General features: G+C 51.3%; 1 protein-coding gene across 1 annotated transcript; it reads left to right on the forward strand.

Annotated features, from left to right (window-relative positions):
- Positions 1-929: 929 nt before the first annotated feature.
- On the forward strand, positions 930-7,894 carry LOC104051037 (2-hydroxyacylsphingosine 1-beta-galactosyltransferase). Its single transcript, XM_009512001.2, has 5 exons — positions 930-2,202; positions 5,020-5,159; positions 5,329-5,405; positions 5,790-6,009; positions 6,951-7,894. Exons 1-5 carry the CDS (start codon positions 1,357-1,359, stop codon positions 7,264-7,266), a joined length of 1,599 nt encoding a protein of 532 aa, XP_009510296.2. The 5' UTR covers positions 930-1,356; the 3' UTR covers positions 7,267-7,894.
- Positions 7,895-22,774: the final 14,880 nt, after the last annotated feature.

The following is a 22,774-nucleotide window of genomic DNA, read 5'->3' on the forward strand; positions in this document are numbered from 1 at the left end:
AGGGCTTCTGCTCTCTTCTCTCAAGACACCACCTTTGTCTCCATCCACCTGGAGCTCTTGCTCTGTGGGTCCAACCACCCCCTTAGCAGCTGCTAGCATTGCTCGTGTTTCTCATCCCTCCTGCAGGCACAGCTGGCCCTGGGTGGGAAGGGTGGCGGTCCAAGCCCTGCTAGGAATTGCCTTTGAAACTATTGCTTTGAAGCAATAGTGGAGAGGCTGGCAGGAAAATCTTCGACCGAATTCTGCACTACCACGTCCCTGCAGCCCCTCTGTGGCTTGGCATGTGGGGCCGTCCAATATCCACTTATAATTGTCCTCATTGTAACTTCTCCCCGCCACCCCCTTCCTAGCAGGTCTGAACTGGGTCTTCAGGACACGGCTCTGCTTCTGACTGTTCCCAAGTAATTATCACGTAATTCTTTTCCCAAAATAATGTAAGGTGTGGGTGAGGCGCGTTCGCTTCCAGGGATGTAGCAACACCCCTTACACAACAGAAATGCTGGGTGTTTCACCAAACGGGGAACAGGAGGGCGGCCGTAGGAGCGTGACTAAGGGGCATCGGTGTGCCACGGGTGTTGTACGCTGTCTCTGGGGCTGCTTTCTGAGTTTGCCTTCTTCCAGTGCATCAGTACCCAGCGCCTGCTTTCCCTTCCCAGCCCTTTCCCCGGAGCCTCCCCATCCTCCCACAGCTGGTCTGTAGCAGAACAGCTCTCCATCCAGACCCCTGCTGTGCTCTCTGGGATTGCGGTTCCTCTCCGAGGGTCCTGCGGTGACCTGGGCTTGCTCCCGCCCTGTCTGCACTGAGCAAGGCGGCTTGCCAGCCTTGCGAGGGCCAAAGCCAGAGCATGCCCCTCGGCATTCCCACTGGGCTCTGCAGGCCTCCCAGTGAGCTTGCACAGACATCAAGGGCTCAGAGGGAACCAGCCATTCTGGCTGAGCAGAAATAGAAATGAAATCCAGCTGTGCTGGTTCTGTAGCGGTAACTGGGGGTTGACCAGCGAGTGTCTCTGCTGGTGCTGCGACCCAGCAGAGCTCCTCCGGCTGCTCTCCCTCCCTGACTCTCTGCAAGTCAGTCTGCTAATTTTTGAGCCTCAGGAGCACAGAGAACAGATTCTAAAATTCTGGAAAACTCCCCTGATGTTCCCTGATATCTGACTGTTGGGGGGTTATTTTAATTTTTGTGGCTGGTTTTGTTTTTTATTTGGGTTTTTTTTCCCCCAGTGATGAACTCTAGACTACTCTTCCCTCCCAGCTCATGAGCTTCCGGCTTGCAGCTAAAATCCCAGCTGTTAGTTGGCCAAGTACATGACAAAGCATTTCATACAATATTAATGGCAAGTTTCTCTCCTTGCAGCGATGAAGGTAATGAAGGTGCTGCTGTGCCCTGCTGCTCTTCCCTTCCTAATGGCTGCATTCACTCTGGAGCCATCTCGCTGCGCCAAGGTGCTGATCATGCCCACCATAGTCTTTGACAGCCACTTGCGAGTCTTCATGCGAGTGGCAGAGGCACTGACTGACCGGGGCCATGACCCCGTCCTACTTCTTCATGAGGGTCGGGATGTGGAAACCTACCTGCCTGGCTTCCGTGTGCAGAGGTACTGGGGTATCTTCAGCACAGAGAGCTCGGATGCCTGGGTGCAGGAGAAGATAAAGCGTGTCTTCCAAGGGAAGATGACCTCTCTGGAGATGTTTTCCTTTTTGGAGAAGTACCTGGAAAACTGTGACCTTGTGCTGGGAAACTCTACCCTTCTGCAGAAACTCCAGCGTGAGCACTTTGACCTACTGTTGGTGGACCCCAATGAGATGTGTGGCTTTATCCTGGCCCACATCCTCCGTGTCAAATATGCTGTGATCTCCACAGGTTTCTGGTTCCCAGCAGAGATTGGTGCCACTTCCCCCATTGCCTATGTCCCCGAGTTCAACTCCCTGATGACAGACAGGATGGGCTTCTTTGGTAGGACTTGGAATCTCCTAGTCTACATGATCACTCGCGTGGCTACGAAGCTGGTCATCCTGCCCAAGTTTGAACGTCTCATGGAGAAGCATAGGGTGGAGCCCAAGACATCCATGTTGGACCTTGTCCATGGAACTAGTCTTTTCTTCCTCTGTAACGATGTGGTGCTGGACTTTCCCCGTCCGACGCTCCCTCATGTCATTTTCACAGGCGGGATCCTCGCGGAGCCTGCAAAGCCCCTTCCAGCGGTAAGTGCAGGAAAGCTTGGAGCTGCGATTGCACATTAACCTGGGGAGTTATTCAGTGCAAATATTCTTGTGAAGAACTTTGTAAACATTCTGAAGCCCCCGGAGTCTGGAAGCCTGCTGTGTTTTCGTGCTTGGGTGCAGCAGGGAGATAGGGAGCTCTGAGGACTGGGGGGGTACAGGGAGGATGTAGAATTAAGCTATCTGCCCTGAGGGAAGATTTGGCTTCACTGTCTATGTAAAATGGTGTGTGAAAGTCTTAAATTGATGGTGTTGTCACTGGCACTTGATCACGAGTAGTTTGTTTGTTCCTATACTTGAAGTGGAAATGGGAAGAACAATTAGTCTTCATTGCTTCATCACTGATTTATGTCAATCCAGAATTTATTCCTTAATCCTATTTCTTGTAGGGCATTTCTGCCCTCAAGCTTGTAGTCTTAAGAACCCACAGGAGAGAGCTGTGCTTCTTCCCTCATCAGATTCAGTGTGGAATCCCAAAGTGTACAAAACTGAAGTGTATCATCCCCTTTTTCTCAAGGTCTTGCCCTGAGGGAAAACTCCCCAGGGATCCCAGTGGCTTTCTCTGGCCTGTACCTCACTATCCCCAGTAATTAATTCAGAGCAACAAGCTCTTATAGCCTCCAGCTGAAGGCAAGTGCCTGCCATTCCTTCCACTGCCTTACCGCTTTTACAAACACCGCGGGGAATAGACCCAGATAATGACACTCGGGCAGTTAGATTGTCCGGATGTCCTGACTAAGGGACTGAAACGGAGGTAAGATTCAAGTTTCAAATTATTAGAGGCCTGTCAGGATCTCTGGTGGCAGCTTTAATTGAGACCGTGCGTGCCAGTTTTTTTCCAGCTAAAAGGAAGAAGTGAGGTCAGGTGCTTCAGAACAGAAGTCCTCCAGATGTGTGTGGCTGCACGTCACCCTTTCCCGTGTGGCACAGCATGCAGGTAATGCAACGCACGTAGGGTGCTCGGAAAGCTGTGTCAGAGAGCGGCTTCCTCACAGGTCTTGCAAAACAGTGCCTTGGTCCAATCTGGCTGTGTACACGCCTGCCTTGTAAAGAAGGGAGTTGTTTGCTGGGGCATTACTCATGTGCTTCCCAGCTTCCAGAACAGATCCCAGGGCGCCGAAGGGAAGAATGATGGAGATAAGTTCAGAGCCCTGCAGTAGGTGGTGGCTGTTGTGCTAGCAGGTAGGCGTGTCTGCGTCCAGGTTACAGGGTGCCAGCAGAAAAGAGGGCTCCTGCAGGTCTAGATGTAGCTTAAGGAATCTCCCATCTGAACTGGAGCAGAGCTATGTAACTAAGGTGTTTATTTCCTAGTATTTGGAACAATATGATTGCCAGTTCCTCTGATTAGGACTCGGTGAAATATAGATACGTATTTGAGAGGTGGTGAGAACTTCTGGTGGTCAACCGTGCTTTCCTAGCAACTTCAATGCTGTTTCTGAAAGTCAAATGTCAAGGCCCAGTTATAATGGATAATGTAATCATCTGGTTTATGAGTCACTGTACTTCTATTTAGAAAAGTAAAACTAGCACTTTCTCCTCTTTAGCAGTTTTAGTGATTGTATTGCTCAAAGGATGTGAAACTCAAGAGAGTGGAGAAACCAAAACCCCTTAGTTGAAAACTTTTTGATTCTTTGTTGTTGGGTTGTTTCAGGGCCTTTTAAGCATTTCTGCAAAGATAGGTTTGAGTCCCTGAAGCATATGACAAAGGACAAATATCCCCAGAGAGTAACACTAAAATGTGCTCTGTAACTCTTCTGTTCCTGTAAACTACTACTACTAAGATATTCTGAATTAATCATCCTATTTTTCTCCTTTAATAACAGGAAAAGCTTTTTTTTCCCCCTTCATGTTCTTCTACGATGTTCATTTCAAGGAAGTATTCATACTCAAAGACAGATTTTACGAAACTTCCCTAAAATGCTCCTGACTGTGATAGATGGGAAACTTGAAGCAGGACGGAATCCATAATGAGAGATAGGCTCAGCCCAGCCTGGCATAAAAGGGAATAGTTGGTGTTTGCTCCACAGCAGCTGTGGTGGCTGATTTCTTCTCCCTGCAGCCTTCTGGCCCTGGTTGAAAAAAAGTGTGGACTCTCTTCTATATACGCAGCTCTTTGTGTAGCATTACAGGTAGCCTCCGAATGAAGAACAAAAAACTGTTTTTTGATGAAGCTGTACCTACGTCCTTGCCTAGTGACCAAAACCTAAACCTGCTACCTGCGAGTAGCTATTAAGGATGGGTAGGAGTCTCCTGGCAAGATGGCAAAACCTTCTGCCGCCACCAGGAGCCTTCAGCATTGGAGAGTTTGTGGGGGACCTCCAGCAAGACGTTATTCCCGACTCTGCCTGCGTGATATTTCATCTGTTGTATCAGCCTACGGCTAGCGACCCTGACAGGCCTCCTGCTGTAGAGGTGATGGAAAATAGCCTTCCTCTTTTTACTCCAATTTCTTTCTCTGCTTTGGCTGCTCCTTTGTGGGCCCTATGTTTTCAGAGCCCTCCTTGCCAAAAAGTAATTGCGTTACCTCCAAAGCAGGAGGTAATGCTGTGAAATGCAAGTTTTGGACACCTCCCTGCAGAGCTTCCGAGCCCATCAGGTGCTCGAGTAATATCTGCCTGGCTGGGCGCAGCAATCACAGCGCTTTTAGAGTTTGTTGCCTGGTGAAAACCACGTAGATTTGTGCTCCAGGTGGATTTGGCTTCATCCTCTCCAAAGACAACTTTCTACTGGCAGAGGCAACAGTGGGAAGAGCCTTCCTCCAACAAGACTTCAAGGTAGCTTTGCGTGTTTTGCCTGCAGGGTCTGCGTCTCTGGGTGGAAGCAGCAGATGCAGGTGTCGTCGTTGTCTCCTTTGGCATTGGGATCCGAGCTCTTCCAAGCGATTTGGTGGAGAAGATGGCTGGCGCGTTCGCTCGCCTCCCGCAGCGGGTGGTGTGGAGGTGAGGAGGGAGTGGGATTCCTCTTAAGTTAGATGAAAATCGATGTTGAGGGGCGATTAATCTCAAAACACAGGATTTGCTTTCCATCTCTTGATCTGATAGAATTTTTAATTGTTCTCTGTGTGTTTCTTTCCCCCTTTTTTCCCCCCTCCTTTATCTCCTCCCACAGATACTTTGGGCAGAAGCCAAGAAACCTGGGTGAGAATACACTGATGATGGGGTGGCTGCCCCAGAACGACCTGCTAGGTAAGGCTGGGCTCGGTGTGTGTGTGTGTGTGCGCCACTAGCAACATCCCTGGAGTTTAGCCTAAACCACAGCAAAGGCATACAAGGACAACAGCACCTGTGTGGGTCTAAGTCAGTTGCTTGTGAGTCTGATCTGTATAAAACACGGTCCTCACCTAGCACCTGCTTGATGCTGCATCTCAGCCCCTATCTCCCTCCTCCTCCAGGCACTAGTCCTAAGTTTTGGGCTGCCAAAATCCAGGTGTGTTCCCCAAGGGTAACATCCTCTCTGCTCAGCATGCCTGGTTTTCCCTAAACATGCATCGACGCTGTCTGCTGAGGAAGCCACCAGTAGCCTGTTTCAGCGTAGAAGGCACTGACCTGCTGCCGTTTCTTTGCCCACAGGCCATCCCAATGTGAAAGCCTTTGTCAGCCACTGCGGGATGAACGGTGTATTTGAGGCAATTTATCATGGTGTGCCAGTGGTGGGATTTCCTTTCTACGGGGACCAGTTTGACATCATGACCAGAGTGCAGGCAAAGGGCATGGGTATCCTCATGGACTGGAGCAGAGTCAAAGAAGAGGATCTTTACCAGGCTGTTGTCACAGTTATCTCTGATCCCAGGTGAGGTATCCAAAAGCATCAAGCTCTTCCTTGGTGCAGGCTGTACGTAGGGACCAGCATGTCCCTGTGTTGTCCCCTACACAGCCTGTGGTGGCTTCTGGACCAAGCAGAGGTGCCAGCATTGCTCAACTGGCGAGACGTGTTAGTGCCTTGAAATCCTGAGATGCCTCCAGGAGGAGGTACTCCACCGTCTGCTGTTAGAGGGTGCGATCTAGTCCTGTTTGGCTCTGACTGTAATTTTCTTAGAAAGCCTTCTGAGATGCTGAGGCACAAACCTCTTCTCCTTTTAATGCCGCCCTGTCATCAGGGAAAGTGAGATCGCAACCTCACCTTGGGATTTCCCTGTCCAAACAGCTCTCTGTGGAAGGAGTTAGCACAGAGGGTGGACTGCAGGTAATGCTCCGTCTGTTCCTTCTGAGAACCAGACACTGTGCCCTTTCCTAGATCTGCTGCAGTACAGGAAAGGCTCTCACTTTCTAACATGCAACTGCTAGTGTTTGAAATGCTGTCCGAGAGCTTCATTCTTGTTTGGTTGGTTTTGTTAGCTGTTAGGAGGTCTCAAATACTGACTGCAGCATCAACTGTTAAGGTGTTGCCACTCGGTACCTTGAAGGATTTGGCCAATCTTCAAGCGTGCAACTGTTGCTCGATGCTGGGTGCAAACTCCCCTCAGAAAGCAACAATCCATGTGAACCCACCGAGCAGGGACTTCGGAGCTGGACTGCCAGTCTTGTTAACAAAACACGAAGCAAATGTCCTCCGGTTTGTGCTGCCGTGGCTAACGGTTGCCATCAGAGTGGCTTTGAGAGGCAGATAGGAAGAGAATTCTGGAAGGAATTTGCCACTCTCCGAAGGTATCATCTGGGACTTGACACCTCAGACCAATTCCCAGCTCTGAAGCTCCTGTCAGGAGGATAACTTCTTGTCTTCTTCCCTTGCAGCTACAGAAAAGCAGCCAAGCTCATCTCAGCTCTGCACCTGGACAGACCGATGCATGCTCTCAACAGGACAGTGTACTGGCTGGAGTACATCCTTCGTCACGACGGGGCACCGTATCTTCGCCCGGCTGTCTACGACCTCTCCTTATACGAGTACTTCTGCCTGGACATCTTGGCTCTTCTCCTGCTGTGTCTGGCTGGTATTGGATTTGTCTTCTACAAATCTGTGGTGTGGTGCAGAAAGAAGGGGGCCAGCCCTGTGTACCAGAATGGCAATTGCATGAAAGGCCACTTCACAGAAGAGAAGAAATGGCAGTAGCGGCTGAGCGCGTTCCGGGGCACACATCACTGTGAAACAAACTGCTGCTGTGCCAAGAAATGTACGCACGCAGGCACAGAGAGAGGTGTGAAAGATCAGCAGGTCCGGGTGAGGAGGGAACGGGGAGGGAGCAGTATTGCGAAGTCCTGCGTGCACACCTCTGTGTACAGCACCTGTGGGCGGGGGCGCGAATTCAGGCATGGGTGGAAGTACTTGGCCAGGACGCTGGGAGTGGGGCATGGGTAGGTAGACTTCCAGGGAGGCGTGCAAGTCGTTCCCTTTTTATTGCACGTTGGTTTAGATGCTGGTGTTGCTCTTCTGGCTTTTTGGATCTCCATGGAGGCTCTGGAGGTAGGAATAGCATTTCATGTGTGGCAGACACCATTTCTCCTCTGCCTTGTTACTAAGAGCCCCAGGAGTCAGGATTCCTTTCTGTGCAGGTAAGGCCTTGAAGAACTGTGGGCAGGGAAGGGCACTGACAGTATCATCCACAAGAGAATGAAATTGGTCTGGTTTAAGTTCTGTGGGTAAATATTGTTCTTCCTGCTTCCATCAACCTTCTGCAATCCTGTTTGTGTTTGAGCTAAATTATTTTTTTTTTTTAAATAAAGTTATATTCTTTCCCCTGTGTGGCAGTTCTCTCAGGATGATGTTCAGGCAAGATTAGATCGCTTTTCTTCTTGTCACTGCTACTACGGTCTCCACGTACCTCTGGATCCCTATAAATCTCTGTCAGCAACTCGTTTTGGACTTCCCCCAGGGTTTCAGGCAGTGCCAGCATGCGACACACACCCGTGCCCATGGAGTCTCCAAACCTGCGATAAAAGAAGAATGTGGAACAGGCGCAAGTGCAAGACCACAGGAAGAGCAGTCAGTAGCTCAGAGCGCTGGCCGTAGGCAACGGGCCATACAGCTTACTTACAGAAGCCACAAGCTCTGCTCTTTCTGAAGAAGACAGAAACAGCCACTCATTTCAATGTGAGCAGGCGTACTGTTGCCCCACGTGGGGACATGGTATGGAGAGATATCCACGTGTTTCTACTCACCCTGGGCTCTAAGGCAAACCCATGCTTGGGTGCGATTGCACAACCCACCCACAGCGTTGACTGATGGTCCAACTGGTGATGCCCCATGCCAAAGGTTGAGGGCTCTGCTCCGTGCTCTCAGCTGGGACCATCACAGTGCTGGCACAAGCTGGAGAGTAACATTGCCACTGCTGCCCTTGCTGGTGTTCCCAGGCTCTGCTCTTTCTTGCTATGGCATGTGTTTCTCGTTCCAGGTGAAAGGCTCGTTGCCATGTGCAACCTAGCAAACAGTAGTTTGGCTGGGCTCCTGGGGTGCTGTGAGTTTGGAGAGTGCCCAGCTCTGACTCGGTGGCTCCTCTGAGGCTCAGCAGTGCTGCCTTCCCTCCCCAGCCTTCAGCTTGCAGAGTGGCTGCAGTGAAGAAGGCTCTGGACCAGAATCTCATTTGCCATCGAGGACAGATGAGAAGAGCCCGGAGGCCTAGGCTGGGAGCAGTAACTGGCCCGTAGCAGAAGTTGCTCTTCTGGAGCTTCTTGCTGCCTCCTGGGCTGCCCAAGCCTGACCATGGTTAGTGGTGGGCATGGCAACCCATCGGTCTTGCTCCGTAGCAGCCCTCTGTGGCTTGATGCCCCCTGAGCTGAGGATACGGAGTCTAATTGTCCCCAGTGGGAGATGGGGGGAGATCAGGGCAAGGTGAACTGTTAACAGATAGTAGGGGACAATCAGGGGTTGTAGATAAGGGGTAGAAACAGTGGCTACCTGGCACCTTTCTGTCTCTGAGTTGAAATATAAAGGTTGACAGGGTCTGGGTTTTTTGGGGAAGAAAAGATATTGGCAAAAGTTTTGCAGCATGCCTTCCTGTTGCCGATTGTACTGTGGTGGCTTTGTTGTCATCTCGTAGCAGGTAAGTGTGGACAAGGGGGTGGAGGTGGGACATTTTGCTCAGTTCTTTGTCATCTCTGGGGTGAAAGAGGGAGATTGCTGCTGCCTATGTGAGAGTTTGTCTATTTAGATTAGTGAGTTGGGAAGCTTGTGGCTTGGTGACAGTGTTGAAATGGTTTGAACTTAAAGAGAAGAAAAGAGTGAGAGGACAAATGCACCATGTTTGCAAACTGATGCCTCAGCTGAGTGGCTTGTCTTCATCCCCCGCAGCCCGGCCATGCAGCAAAACACACTGGAGGTGAGGGATGCTTCGGTTTGTCTGTGCCCCACAGCAGTCATCCCTGGCCTCAGCAGAGGTGCAGGAGAGGGTTCCAGCATCAGCCTTGCCCGGCAAAATCATCCGGGCCAGACGTGGGTTAGCAGTGCTGGCACTGCATTGCAAACGGGGACTACGGCCTGATGGGGCCGGAGACCCGCACGTTGTTGTGCTTGCCAGTAAAAGAGCAGAGAGAAATGTTTGAGACCCAAGGAGCCTGTGTGGGCTTACAAAGACATGAGTCTCTTCCAGCTTCCCAAGGATGCTGCCTTCTTGCCGGTCACAGCTTCAGAAAGAAGTTCAAGCCAGCACCACATGCAGCAATGGTGGTGTCTCCTATCAGATATGTCCTTAACTCCTTGAGCTTTTCATGACTGCTTTCATTTCCAGATGGAACACAGTTAGGAGGCATATTTATCCAGGGAGTCAAAATATATATAGTGTATTAAATAAATGATTCAACGATTTGGTGAGAACTACTTTTAATGGAATAAAGCACAAACCTGCCCAATGATCCTGCGAGTAAAAAGCAGACATTCAAAAAGCGTCCCTGAAATGCAGAGTCTTCCCCCGGAAAAGCTGTGTACAGTCTTAGAAACCGTCGGGAACCATTCTTTGAGTTACGGGTAGGTAGGTTCTGGAAGTATTTGGATATATTCATTAAAGATGAGGGCTCCTCTAGCTTTCACAGGGGATGGGAACAAAGCTGGAAATCTTCTGTCTTCTGATTAAACTCATAGCTTTCTCTTTTTACTTTTCTCTTTGTTATTCTTTCAATATTGAATACAGAAGGAAAGTATAACCAAGCCTTAAGCTAGTTATTAAGTTCAATTATGAATAATGAGTAGCCTGTCACACACATTAAAAGCCTTGCTTGGTGGGGGAAGGGATGTAGGTGAGCTTTATCCTTCAAGCAGCTCTGCCTTCAGCTTGGTACCCAATCTCTGGGTAAGGTGCGTCTTAATTACTGTGTGCCCTCCCCCGTCCCAGGCACTGGGGTGAGCAGGTTGGGCTGTGGAGTAACTTAGGAAATTAAAACTGTGGTTTGTGGGGCAGCAAGCAGGGAACAAGCCTTTTTTTTTTCGCCCCTCAAGGAAAAGTAGGACATGAGTCAATACTTTTCAGAGGGCTGAAGAAGCCTCACCCAGGAGCTGCAACCTCATTGAGCCCTGCACAGTGCAAAGCTGCCTTCTGCTCCTCTGTCTTGCTCTTGGCAAGGCACGGGGAGCCTGAGCAGGACGCTGAAATCCCAGCAGTCTCACTGCTGTGTGCAAAGCTCCCCGTGAGGGCCCCGAGTGGCTCTGCAGGCAGGGAGGTGTTTAGGGCACGCGTGAGCCAGCTTTTCAGGTTTGCCCAGCCCCAACAGCTCCTCGCAAACCTGCTCAACATGTGAGGCATGACATCCCCGAGAGCGGGAGCCATCCCAGCATCTGAGACACCCTGGGTTTGCAGATGAGTGTATGTTCCAGGTGGTGGCCGTGCAGCTCTGCCCAAGCCCCGGGACGGGGGCAGCACCTCTGCTGGGAGCAGCTCCTTGCTGAAGACAGGAAAGGGGTGAAGCCACATGCTCACGCCGCTCCTGATCCTCTCTTAGGCCAGCATCAGCGGCTGTACCACCTCTGGAGCACACAGCGGGGCCTGGCACCGCCCCAGATGCTGCTCTCCTGCGGGACTTTGCAAACAGCTAATAATCTATTGCTGCTTCATCCCCGGAGCTTTTGTGTGTGCTCTCATGTCCCCCGTGGCAGCATCCCTACTGGAGAGCCTGTTCGTGGGCCGCAGCAGGGCCGTGTCAGCTCCGCGGCTGGTTTTTCTAGCCTGGTAAGGTGGCGGCACCAGACTGTGTCAACAAAATTTGGCTAATAAAGAGGAGCCATCTCCCTCTGCAGGTGAGTGTGAAATCACTCCGGCTGTGAGAGGAAAGCCTCAAAGTGGACGGGCTGCTGAAAGAAAATGATTTTGACTCACCCCATCATTAAATGACAGTGAGCAAAGAGCACCTCCGTGCCAGGAAACCCTTCTCTTTGGCTGATGCAGGGACCTGTGCATGGCTCAGCCGCAGCCACTCGCCCCCAACGGGCAGGCTCTGCCCATGGACCTCTCCCTTGTGGTGTCCATGCACCCCCTTGATGCTCTTGGGATCATGGGCAATGGTCTCCTCTGGTGCTTCCACACTGCAAATACTTCCCACAGAGGAAGGGAATGAGCCCAAGCTCATGCCAAGCATGTCCAGTCCCCAGCAGTGGCCATTTGCCATCGAGACCCTTTGGAGTAGGCAACTCTCCCTGTCCCGACCAGGACCTCCGTGGGGCTGTGTCACGGCAGGTGGGGCTGCACAGCAGGGCTTGATCCTGATACCTATAACCACCCCTGTTCCTGGGAGCAGGGAGTTCTCAGGCTGGTGCAAAGGTCCCAACCCCAATTTATTTGAGGAGGGAGGTTTCCTGGAGGGATGAGCTGTATTCCAGTGGTGGGGATTGCCTGGCTCACCAGCTGTGTTGCAGGGGCTGGACTGTTTCAGGCTGCTGGAGCTACAAGTCATCTCCAGGCAGCACCTATCTGCTGCTCTGGTGTCAGCCCAAGGGGCAACACGCGGGAAGGGATATTCCAAAACAAAGGACCGCACTGACACTTTCGGGCTTGTAAATCAGATCTGGTGCCTTTCAGAGAGGAGAGATGCAGCATAAATTGCAGGTCACAATGTGCGTCATCCTAGGGGCGCAGCGGGACACGTGAATGGGCTACTCCTGGTTGGGGTGCAGGAAGGACCAGCTGCTCTGTGAGGCTCAGGGAGGCCAGTGCGATGGGAAGGTCAGTGGGGCAGCACCTCCTTGCCAGGGCCGGCCAAAACACAGGAGACGGGAAACTTGTGCAAGGCCCCGACACTCACAGCAGCCCCTGCTTGCCTGGAAAGCAAAGGAAGCGAGTCCTGAAGGCAATGCGGAGGAAAGCAGCTGCTCTTCCAGGTGCTCAGGCAAGGCATGCTCTCAAACAACAGGAAGACCCACGATTCCCCCCCAGGCTGTGCTTTGGAAGGGCTCCCCCAAAGCTTGCAGACGCCAGGGAGACGTTACACATGCCATGGGTGGTCCTGCACCACCCGCCAGCCGGGAGCTGGGTGCTGTGCCTTTCAGGACAGCTGAGGGCAGCCAATCGCTCTGAATAGCTGATGGGTGTATTGGGGTTCAGGAAGCTCCTCCTCCCTCTCTCAGCCTTTTCCTTCTTGCTCAGGGACTGCTGCTGGGTAAGATGCCCCTCACCCTTCAGCTGAGCCTGTTTACCCCCAGGGGGGCTGCTCTGCCTGCTGCTATAAAAGACTCTCTGTAGGATGCAGCTGGGGCTATGTTCTTCTCATAGCTACCTTTGGTGGTGTCTGTAGCAGTAATGGCTGTGTAGAAATCTTCTAAAGGAACACTTTTGAATTATTATTTAATTATAAATTTGTACCAGTGCTGTGGTAGTGATGCTGTTGACTCACCTAATCCCTGTCTCCTTTGAATTCAGTTGTATGTGTTCTTGTAAAGCAAGCTCTTCTGAGATTGACCGTGTGCTGATGTAAAACTCAGCAATCTTAGAAAAGAGCTTTGCAAAGCTGAGTTTTCTTCTGTTATTGCTAATCCCGGAAGACCAGAGTGATCCTGCTTGACTGTGAAGAGGCAAGTGTGCTCAAAGTGATATGTAGAACTATTTAGCAGTAGTTCAAAGGAAACAAGATGACTCTCTGTTTTTATGAAATCTGAGAGAATAAGGAAGCTTGGAGGAGTTACTGAAAACAGAATGGTAGCATTCATGAGCGTAAGGGGCGCCCCATGTATCTAATGTCTCCTCTTAGAAAAGTATGTCAAGTAATAGAAGCATAATAGTTAAACCATTCTTGAAAGCAGCACAGATTAACCTGTGTATCTTGCCAAAAAAGAGAAAAAAAAAAACACAAAAACAACATTGCATGCTCTGCAAGTGGTAAACTCAGTGTTATAATCCCAACAACATTAGTTCAACAGATGCTTCGGCTGGAGTTAAACTTCAGTGCCCTCTGCAAAGCTTTGGGTGAGGTGATCTATCAGTTCAAGCAGAGGTAATGCTGGATTTTGGACTCCAGGCAGGGAAACATTAACAGCTGTGCCCTGAACCCACCAGTGAAGTGCATGGACTGCTATTAAGGCCAGTCTTTTTAAAATCAAAACTAATGGGGAAGAAGGGTTTAATTGTTAATTTTCATTAAAGCTAAACTGGCAAGAAGGTAAGGGCAAAAGACAGGGTTTGGTAAAAGGTGATCTTAAAAATTAATTGCTTTGCTCTCTTTTCTCTTGCAATTGCCCCTTGGATCGCTAGTGTGAGGGATGGTGCTAAAGACATATTTTGGCAGGAGATGAATGAACAAAGCTGAGAGTAATTACAGATAGTAAAAAATTGGCTGAACTAGGTTCAGGCCTGGAGGCATCTCAGAGGAAGTTTGAAATAACTAATTGCAAGCAGCCTAGCTGAGGTGGGAAGTGACAAGTAGCACAGGGCTGGAGCCAGTGGGGAGGAGAGCCCTTCAGGCTCTTCAAGCGAGGTGGGTGTTGGTCTCTTCTCCCAAGTCACTAGCAATAGCATGAGAAGAAATGGCCTCAAGGTGCATCAGGGGAGGCTTAGATTGGATATTAGGAAAAATGTCTTTAGTGAAAGAGTGGTCAGGCACTGGCACAGGCTGCTCAGAGAGGTGGGGGAGTCACCATCCCCGGGGGGATTCAAAAAACATGTAGACGTGGCACTTTGGGACGTGGTTTAGGAGGCCTGGGGGTGTTGTAGCATTTAAGTCCCACTTCTGTAGCCAGCAGGTTTTACGCAGCAAAGTGCTGAACTTCCATTTTGGTCTCTCAGCTTTGCCTGGGATTGGCAAATAGAACAAGGCTCTGCAGCCTTGAGAGACTTCAAGTGGAGGAAAGAGGTGATGTTTTATGTGTGTCTGGTGTTGGTGTAACTTCTACTAACTGTAAGTGCAGGTGACTTAATTGGGCTTTGGAGCAGGAGAATGATGAAGTGAAGAGGGGCTGACACAGAGCCATTGGCAAGGTCTGGCTGTGTGCATGACTCTGGGGATAATCTGTCTGGCTTAGCAAAGGAGAAGGTGCTTTGTATGTTTGAGGCTGCAGGGTGGAGACCTCTTACACACCGTAACCAACACAGGCAACAACTCGCGATGACAGTTTGGTTAATGCAATGATGTTGTTTTGTTGTTGTGATTTATTTTACTCTTGTTTGAAGTACCGAATGTGTTCTGGCTGAGAAATTATGAATGTTGTTTTGTACTAGGTCTCTCTTTAACGAACAGTTCAGAAAACACAAATAGATACAGGCATGAATGCTTATAGATGTTATTTTTAAATCAGCCTGAGTTTTGAGACTTCTGTGATAAAGATGTAGGTGATCAGGTTGTTTGAAGGACACTTTTGATCTTAATCAGAAGTCCTTCAATAGGGTTTTTGCACATGTATTTGTTCAATAACTTGTTAGGTAGAGCGGTCTCCTTCAGCCTCTGAATTTTCAGCTGCGAAAGCAGACATTGATGAATTAAATTGACAAATTCTCTACCAATCTCAGGTTCTCCGGGTTCTGCATGTGTATTCAACTGTTGTTTTCAGAACAAAGTTTGAAGACGTAGCAGCTCCAGGCAAAATCCCAGCTGCTCACTTAACACATTTGTCTTAGTCACTGTTCCCAAACACCAGTTGGCCCATTTACAGGCTTCAAAGAACAAAAGGTTTTGTAAATGGTACATGCTACACAAAGCCAACAGGAAAGCTCCTTAGATGCGATTTTCATCATTGGTGTTTCACATGGGATTTGTAACCCTTAGCTTAGAGCTGTGATAGCATTCATCCGAAGGGTGATTACGGATTATGACATCTTTGGGTTAATAGCTCTTGATGTCACCATAATTTTGTTTAACCCTTAGGACATTAGCTATGCCTTACATTATTGTCTCTTTGGAGATGTTTCACAGTGGTAAGCGCAACTAGGTTAGACAACAAGACATAACCCGGAGCACTAGTAAGGACTCCAGGTAGTCCCTTCTGAGAGTCCTCATCCTCCCATTTAGTGGGTCTGCTTTGGTTTTGTCCTGTTTGGGAAACACCGGTTTGCCTGGCAGGGGGAAGGTGGTCCCATCCAGCATGCTCCCCAGCAGCAGCCTTTTAGAGTACATATGCATTAAGGAGGCAATGCTTTGGCTAGCTCTGTGCAAAATTGTTCTAAAATGACCAACTTTCTTGATCACCACACACATCCTTCAGAAGGACCATGTGAAAACACTGTACAGACACGAAAGCTGCTTCTTATGGCTGTATCTTGCCAGGGTAAAGAAGAGACATCACTGCTGAGCTGTGTCTCTTAATGACTGCCAGTCAAACGCCATTCGGGGAGCTACAAGGAGGGACTATTTCCTCTGGTACTGTGAAGAATTTGAACCCAAACTCTTTGTATCAGCCTATTTGGGTGACCCTTGCAAGGAAATGCAGCTGACCTGCGACTGGAGGAGCGGAAGGAAGACAGATGGACTGCTTGCAAGGAGCAGGGGACCCTCTCTTTATGGGCCTGAGCGCCCTGCTTCTGCAGGGGGGGAGAGCTAACAGCTCAGGGAGGAGCACAGCTAGCCGCCTGCCTGCTCTTGCTGTTGGAGAGTGAAGGGCTCTGCTCAGCGGGTGATGCCTCCCTGCACTTTCGCAGGCTTTTGCTCCCCTCTAATGGCCAAAGAGCTGAGAGCCCCTTTGCTGGAGACCGTGGTGTCACAGGGTCTCCCCCAGCTCTTCTTGCAGCTCTGATTGCTGGGTTTTACCCTCCCTGTTTTCTGTTCCACCTCCCAAGAAATGCACCTGTGCCGAGGTGGCTGGGAGGAAGGGTGACAGCTAACCTTGGGAAAGAGGGGCAATGCAGGCAAATCGGTAGACCTGCACAGATCCGAGAGTCTTCCCGGAGCCAGCGCCACCTCCTGCCTACACCACTAACTGAAGCTCTCTACCTTTGACACTTGCACTGCAGCTCTTTCCTCTTGTTCAAACGAGTTATGCCCACGGCCCGGGTTTTATCCAAACCAGCTATAAACGGTCTTTTGCAAAGGTGCCAGAAGGGAGGTGCCTACATGGGCTTTATCGGTACAGACGATCCCAGTGAGAACCTAGGTTTTGGTAGGATCAAATCATGTAACGGCTCCAGCATTGAAGCTCGCGTATTCTGCCTTGCATGAAAACTTGTGCAACTGCTGTGCATTTACCTTTTACAATGCACCTCTCCCCCAGCCCAAGGTGATATCATGTTCATTGTTCTCCAGAAAAAGAAGCTCATCTTCTTCCACTGGTGCCACCACACTACCACGCTGTCACCCAGTACGGCTATAAGGACATGGTGGCTGGCGGCGGCTCACTTGCAGTCCTGCACGTCAGTGTCTGTGCTGTCCTGTACTCCTACTACACCGTGCAAGCCACAGGCTTCCAGGCATCCTGCTTCATCACCATGGCAATCACCTTCTCACAGATGCTGCTGACGCCAGCGTATAGAATACTGAACGTCTTGATCATCTTCTGGATGGAGGATACGGTCTGCCACACCACTTAGACAACCGTTTCCCTTTCATCTGTGTTGTATCTCGGTTTCCTGGTGCTCTTCTGCAGCTTCTTCAAAAATTATCTGAGGAGCACCCAGAAAGCAGAGGGGGAATAAAACCAGGGAGGGAAGAGGAGACTGGGGTGGAGGGGGGAGAGGGAAAAGGGAAGCTTTTCACTCCTCTCTGGAGCTCAGGTGCCTGATGGGGTGGGTGTGATGGGGGTTAGGAGGAGGTCACTCTGCATAACAGCCTTCAGATTAACTTGCACATTCGCCTGTGGTGTGTCTGCCTTGCAGCAGGGGCATGCCAGGGCGAGGTGCGGGTTGTCGCAGGCTGGTAGCAGGGCGAGAGGGGAGGTGGCTGGGGGCTGGAGACCTCAGAGCTTTGGTTCTGCTTTTCCCTTTTCTCCGCATCCCTTGGGTTTGCCTTGTGCCTTGCCTCCTTCCCAGGGACTGCTTGCATCCTGCGCGTGCCAGGTCCCTCCTTGGGAAAAGGAGGGGAAGCTCCTCTCAAAACAGCACTTCCCACTCACTGCGTGGTCCCCAGTTCTGGGGGAGACCAGGAGAGCAGAGCCCAAACCTGCTGCTGCTCTGGGTGGGGGGAGCCCTGGGAGACTGCCAGCGGGAACAGCACTGAACTGGAAAATCCCTGCTGTTTCTTAAGGTTGTGTAGGGAGGGGAAACAGAAACATCTTTTTCATCCTGGAACCAAACCTGTAAGGCTCCTTCAGAGCTGCTCTTCCCTTTGAGCCCGTGGCTTCTTCTGGCCAATATGATGCTGCCTGGTTTTTTACTCTCCCTGTTAACACAGGGAGAGGAGGAACCATTCCCTGCCTCATCCGGTGCCCCTCTCAGTTCTGTCCTGGGTCGTGATGAAGATCCCTCTCTGCCCCCGTACCTGGTACTAGGAGGGCAGGATGTGGGCTAAGTCACTCACATGCCCAGGCACCAGCCTTGTCACACGTTTGCACCGTGGCCTTGCACAAGTCCTTCCTTCCACCTCTGTGCCTCAGCGTCTCCTCTTAGCCTGGAGTAGCACTGACCCCTTTGTACCAGTCTGTGGGGATACGGGCTGCTTAAAGACCATTTTCTGCGCAGGCGTTTAGCGCTGTGCAGCGCTCATAGCTCACCATGCCCAGGGCAGGCAGACCCTGAGCTGGCTGCATGTCCTTTTTCCACCTAGGCCAGAGAGGGGAAACCTTCCCCCTTGTGTCATCTTCCAACCCCAAACGTAACCTGTGTCCTCAAAATGAGAAGCAGAGCATGTGTGCCTCAAGCTTGTTGGCTAGCAGGTGAAACGCCATTGGGATGCTTCCCTTCCCTAGTTTACACCAGTTTGGGCTTTACCAGTGTAACAGCGATGTTGGCCCTCAGCCCCTGCCCCTCCCTCCGCTCCCTTCCCTTGGGGCTGGGGTAAGTGCTGTCCCCACTGGTGTCTGCCTGGGCTGAGCTGGTCGCAGGAGGCTGACAGGAACCCCTGGGGGGAGCATATGACCCATAGCCCTAGGAAGGGCTCAGTGGGGTCCTTCCCAAATGCCATACACTCCCTGGAGCTCCCCAGGAATGCCATGGGTGAGGAGATGAGCAGTGGTGCCTCCTGCTCCCAAATCCCAGCTGCTGCTCATTGGAGCACAAAACACAGCTGGAAAAGCAACACCAAGACTGTGAGCTGAGCCCAGGCAATGACCTGACTAACGCCTTACCTGATCTGCTGTAAATGCTGAACTGGCAGACTCGGGTTCAAATGTTACCCCCCACACCAGTGACCCAGCTGAAAGGAGCTTCTGGGCGATGGGGTTATCCAGTGAGACACGTGGGGCTTTGCCCAGGCTCTCCCTTCTCCTCTGTGATCCAAGGAACTGAGTCCCATGAACTTTAATGGCTGTTACCCAAGATATGCCCTTGACTGTTATTAAACAATCTATTTAACCTGACTAGCTACTGCCTCAGACCTGGGAGCTCTGCCCCGCAGAGCATCTCAGGCAGCACCTACAATCCCAGCCCAGGGCTGGCCCCGCGGGCTGGAGGCAGCAGGGGCGCAGAGCCGGCTCTTCGCAGGGTGCATTGGCCACTCTGCAATGTGTAAAAATGACTAATAAATGCTGTCATGTATGTGTTGATTTATTTGATGTCTTTTTCATACCTAGACTTTGTTCTGAACTGTGAGAGAAATGTTGTTTTCTCCATCTTGATCCTGTGTCTTCCTGAGCATTAGCAACAGCAAGGTGTCCTGCAGGCTCTGTCCCTCTGTGCTTCCCCCTTCTGCAGTCATCAGCAGCTGGTCCCGCTGCCCCAGTCCCCTTGCTCACCGCCAGGGAGCTAGAAATGAGAGGGAGATGATAACAAAAAATCAGGCTTTCATTTTACCACTGAAACTGAGCCTGTGGCTGCTCGAAGGCACTGTGCTTCGTAAAGCCAAGGCGAGCCTTGGAGCCTGTCCCTGGACGGGAGCCCCCCAGTGTCTGAGCCTCTGAGTGGGTGCTGGCTCCCACCTGGCGGATGGGATTTCGCCCTCCAAGGCTGTGAGCTGGAAAGCTGCTGCAGGGCTGTGGGCTGCACTTCCCACCCCCGGAGAGGGTGGCAGCCTGCACCTTGCCCAGGCTTCCCCGACAAGCAGGGCTCCTGCTCTGGATTTCCCAGCATGGTGCAGCGCCTTCCCCACCTTCGGGAAATGCAGAAGCAGGCAGCTGAGGTGATGGTGTTTGGGGAAGAGGAATAAACTTCTGTGTTTGGAAGCTTTCTTTAGAGAGGGGATGGCGAGCACGTGGGAGCAATGGGGCGACCTCTCTCCTCACGGTGCTATTTGGGGCACTTTCTGTGACAGCCGTGGTCCCGGTGAGGCAGCCACCAGCTCCCTCCTCACGTGCTGCCCCAGCAGCGCTCCCACAGCTGCACCAGGGATCCCCACAAGCACAAGAGCATCGAAGAAGTGGTGTTTCCATAGTTGCTCTTTTCTGCTTAAACTGCTTGATGTGATCTTGGTGCTTCAGAGGTGATGCTCTGTGGGATGAGGTCAGCTGCCCGACTGCCCTCGCTCTGCTGGCACTGCCCTGCCCAGCAGTGCAAAGCAGGGCGCTGGAGGCAGGGCTCTGCATGTCCAGAGGGATTCACCTCTGGAAGAACTCTTTGCTGCCAGTCCATCCGTGCGGGCTGCTGGGGTGGGGAGTATCTTTCACAAGGCAGGAATCACCCCAGCAGAAGGAGGGTTTTCTGAGATTGTCTCGTAGGGACCCTCTGTCCTCCTCCTAGAGGCGTTGTAGCTTTTCAGATGGTCATCTCCTCCTCCCAGAATGGGGGTACCCCCTTTCCAGTGCTGCCAGGAGGGCTCGCCTTACCCTGCCTGCCCTACGCCCTCCCCAGGGAAGGCCCGCCGTGGGCCCAGCGTCAGCCCCTTCGCTCTGCTGGTCTCTGGCTAAACAAGAAATAACAATAAATTGCCCAGACCTAGGCAGGGGAAGACTCTGATTTCTCCCGTGTTTTATATTGCTGTTGCTGCTGTTTGGCAAGTTGTCTGGCATGCTGAGCTGTGGGTTTGAGGAAAGCAGCGGCACTTTCTGGGGCTCGGGGAGCTAATAACAGCATCCTCCTTCCCCAGGTCAGTGCTAATTCCCTGAAGCTTTGTGGAAATGACTTCTCCTGGTGCTCTGTGAAGGAAAGTCCTTCGTAGGTGCTGCTGGTGAGCTGAAACAGCCAACAGGCCTGTTTTGGAGGGGACGTATCTTGAGGTTTTGTCTATTTTTGTTCTTTTTTACTTTGAGGCCACAGGCAGCAATTAGTTGCCTCTTCTGTGCAGGCATCCTTGCTTGGGGGAGCCCCATCAAAGGCGCCTTTGGGGACCTTTGTGCAGCTGGAGCAGCTTGGCTTAGGGGCGGCCGAAGGGATGCAGGGAGGATGTGGGGTGCAGGGGAGCAGCCCTGCACCTCCGGCAGGTGACGTGCTGCAGAGAGGAAGACTTCAAGAGCAGAAGAAGATGGAGCCCCAGGCTGCAAGAGGCAGGGAAGCAGGGCTGGAGAGCCATCGGGGACCAGGAAAGGCAAAGGTTTTTTATCAGAGGCTTTCCTTATCCTGCGGACACTGGCAGGAGAGCGGCATCCCGCACCCCAGGCTGCCCTGGGTGCTAGCAGCCGCTGGGTGCCACCACCCCCGCAGCTGCAGGAGGGTGCTGCTCCTGGAGTGCTGCAGTGGGTGGTGGGGACCCTACCCCGCTCCCAGCCCTTCCCTGGCCTGCCTGCAACCAGGTCCTAAAAGCAATTAAGACAGAAATTAGACCTGCCTCTTACAGCTATCTACCCACCTGAGCCCAGTTTTTAATATCTCCAGCAGGAGCTTGGATGTTCACATCCAGTCTGCAGTTTGGAGCTTTATTGCGAGACCACGTAAAAGCTCACGTGCACCAAGCAAGAGACGCCAGAAAACAAGTTGCTGTTGCATTAACAGGGACTAACCAAAGATGGTGTTGTGCTGCTTTTCAGCAGAGAGGGGAAACACTGACAGCAGCCCCTGAGTAGACCCAGCTGTCTGGTGCGCTTTGCATTAGCCTTCAGGTAAAGTCAGCTACGGGGAGATGGATAGCACAAGCCATGCCAGTGATGGGGGCTAAAAGTCTGGTCTTGAATAAAGAAAGCACAAGTAAGAGAGTATTTAGATAAATGGGATTTTTTTCAGACCATCTGGGCATGGTGAACTTCACGCAAAGCAATTCCAGAAATGTTTGCTGTTATCTGTGAGAACTACTGGGGGACAGTAAGCCATGGAAAGATGGTAAAATGCAAGCTTTGTACCCCCCCTTCAAAATGGGGACTGGGGTCAAAAGCCAGGAACGGCTGACAGTTAAATCCCCTCACCCACCTACCACCCAAAAAATGCTGGAACAAAAAAATCTCACTACTTGTAAGCAGCGGAGCTGAGCAGGAGCCATACAGACCTGTCAAGGATCTGGTCAAAATAATCTGGTTTTCCTCTATGACAGGGTAAGGTCACGGTGAATTCGAGCCCTCGCTGCCATTTAAGTGGTTCCTAAGGATGATGTAGATGGGATGTTGGGTAGGTACAAAACCCATTAGATATCTAGAAAGTTATCTATGGTTGACTGTTGAAAAGGAAGGGGTCTGCTGAGTGAAGTTTAGGGAAAATCTGTTCTGGGTCTGGTTTTTTCAGCATTTCCATAATGACCTGAAAGATGGAGGAGAATGTGCACTTGCTAAATCTGCAGATTGGGAAGTATCCAGCGACAAAGTTACTTGCCTAACGGGTCTTGGGAATACACAGGACCTGCTAAAAACCACCTGCTTGGGTTGCAGTACCAAAGAGATCCAGCGAGGGAGGTTCTGGGGACCTGCGGGAGAGAGGTGTTGGAGAAGGTCTGTAGGACACCTGCTGTATTTGTGCTGGACCAGAGAGCATGATGTCCATGTCCTGGCCCCATGGGGAGGGAGCCAAATGTGGGAGGCTGTACTGGCTCAGCTGCATCAGGACGGCAGGTGGCATTTGGAAAGCAGCGGACCCCTCCCAGAGCTCTCTGCTGCCTTCTTGCTCACTTTATTTGCTGTTGGCTACCTCTGGTGTCTGCAGATTTTAAGGTTTTCCCGAGGTTGTGTCAGTTATTTGGTGCCATTGTACAAAACGCTCTCAGCTCAGAGCTGGTGTGTGGTTTGACATCTGGTCTGGGTCCTACATGGTGCAATACCTCTTACTGCAGGAACAGAC

This window comes from Phalacrocorax carbo, chromosome 12 (genome assembly GCF_963921805.1).
Source record: "Phalacrocorax carbo chromosome 12, bPhaCar2.1, whole genome shotgun sequence".
Lineage (NCBI taxonomy): Eukaryota > Metazoa > Chordata > Aves > Suliformes > Phalacrocoracidae > Phalacrocorax > Phalacrocorax carbo.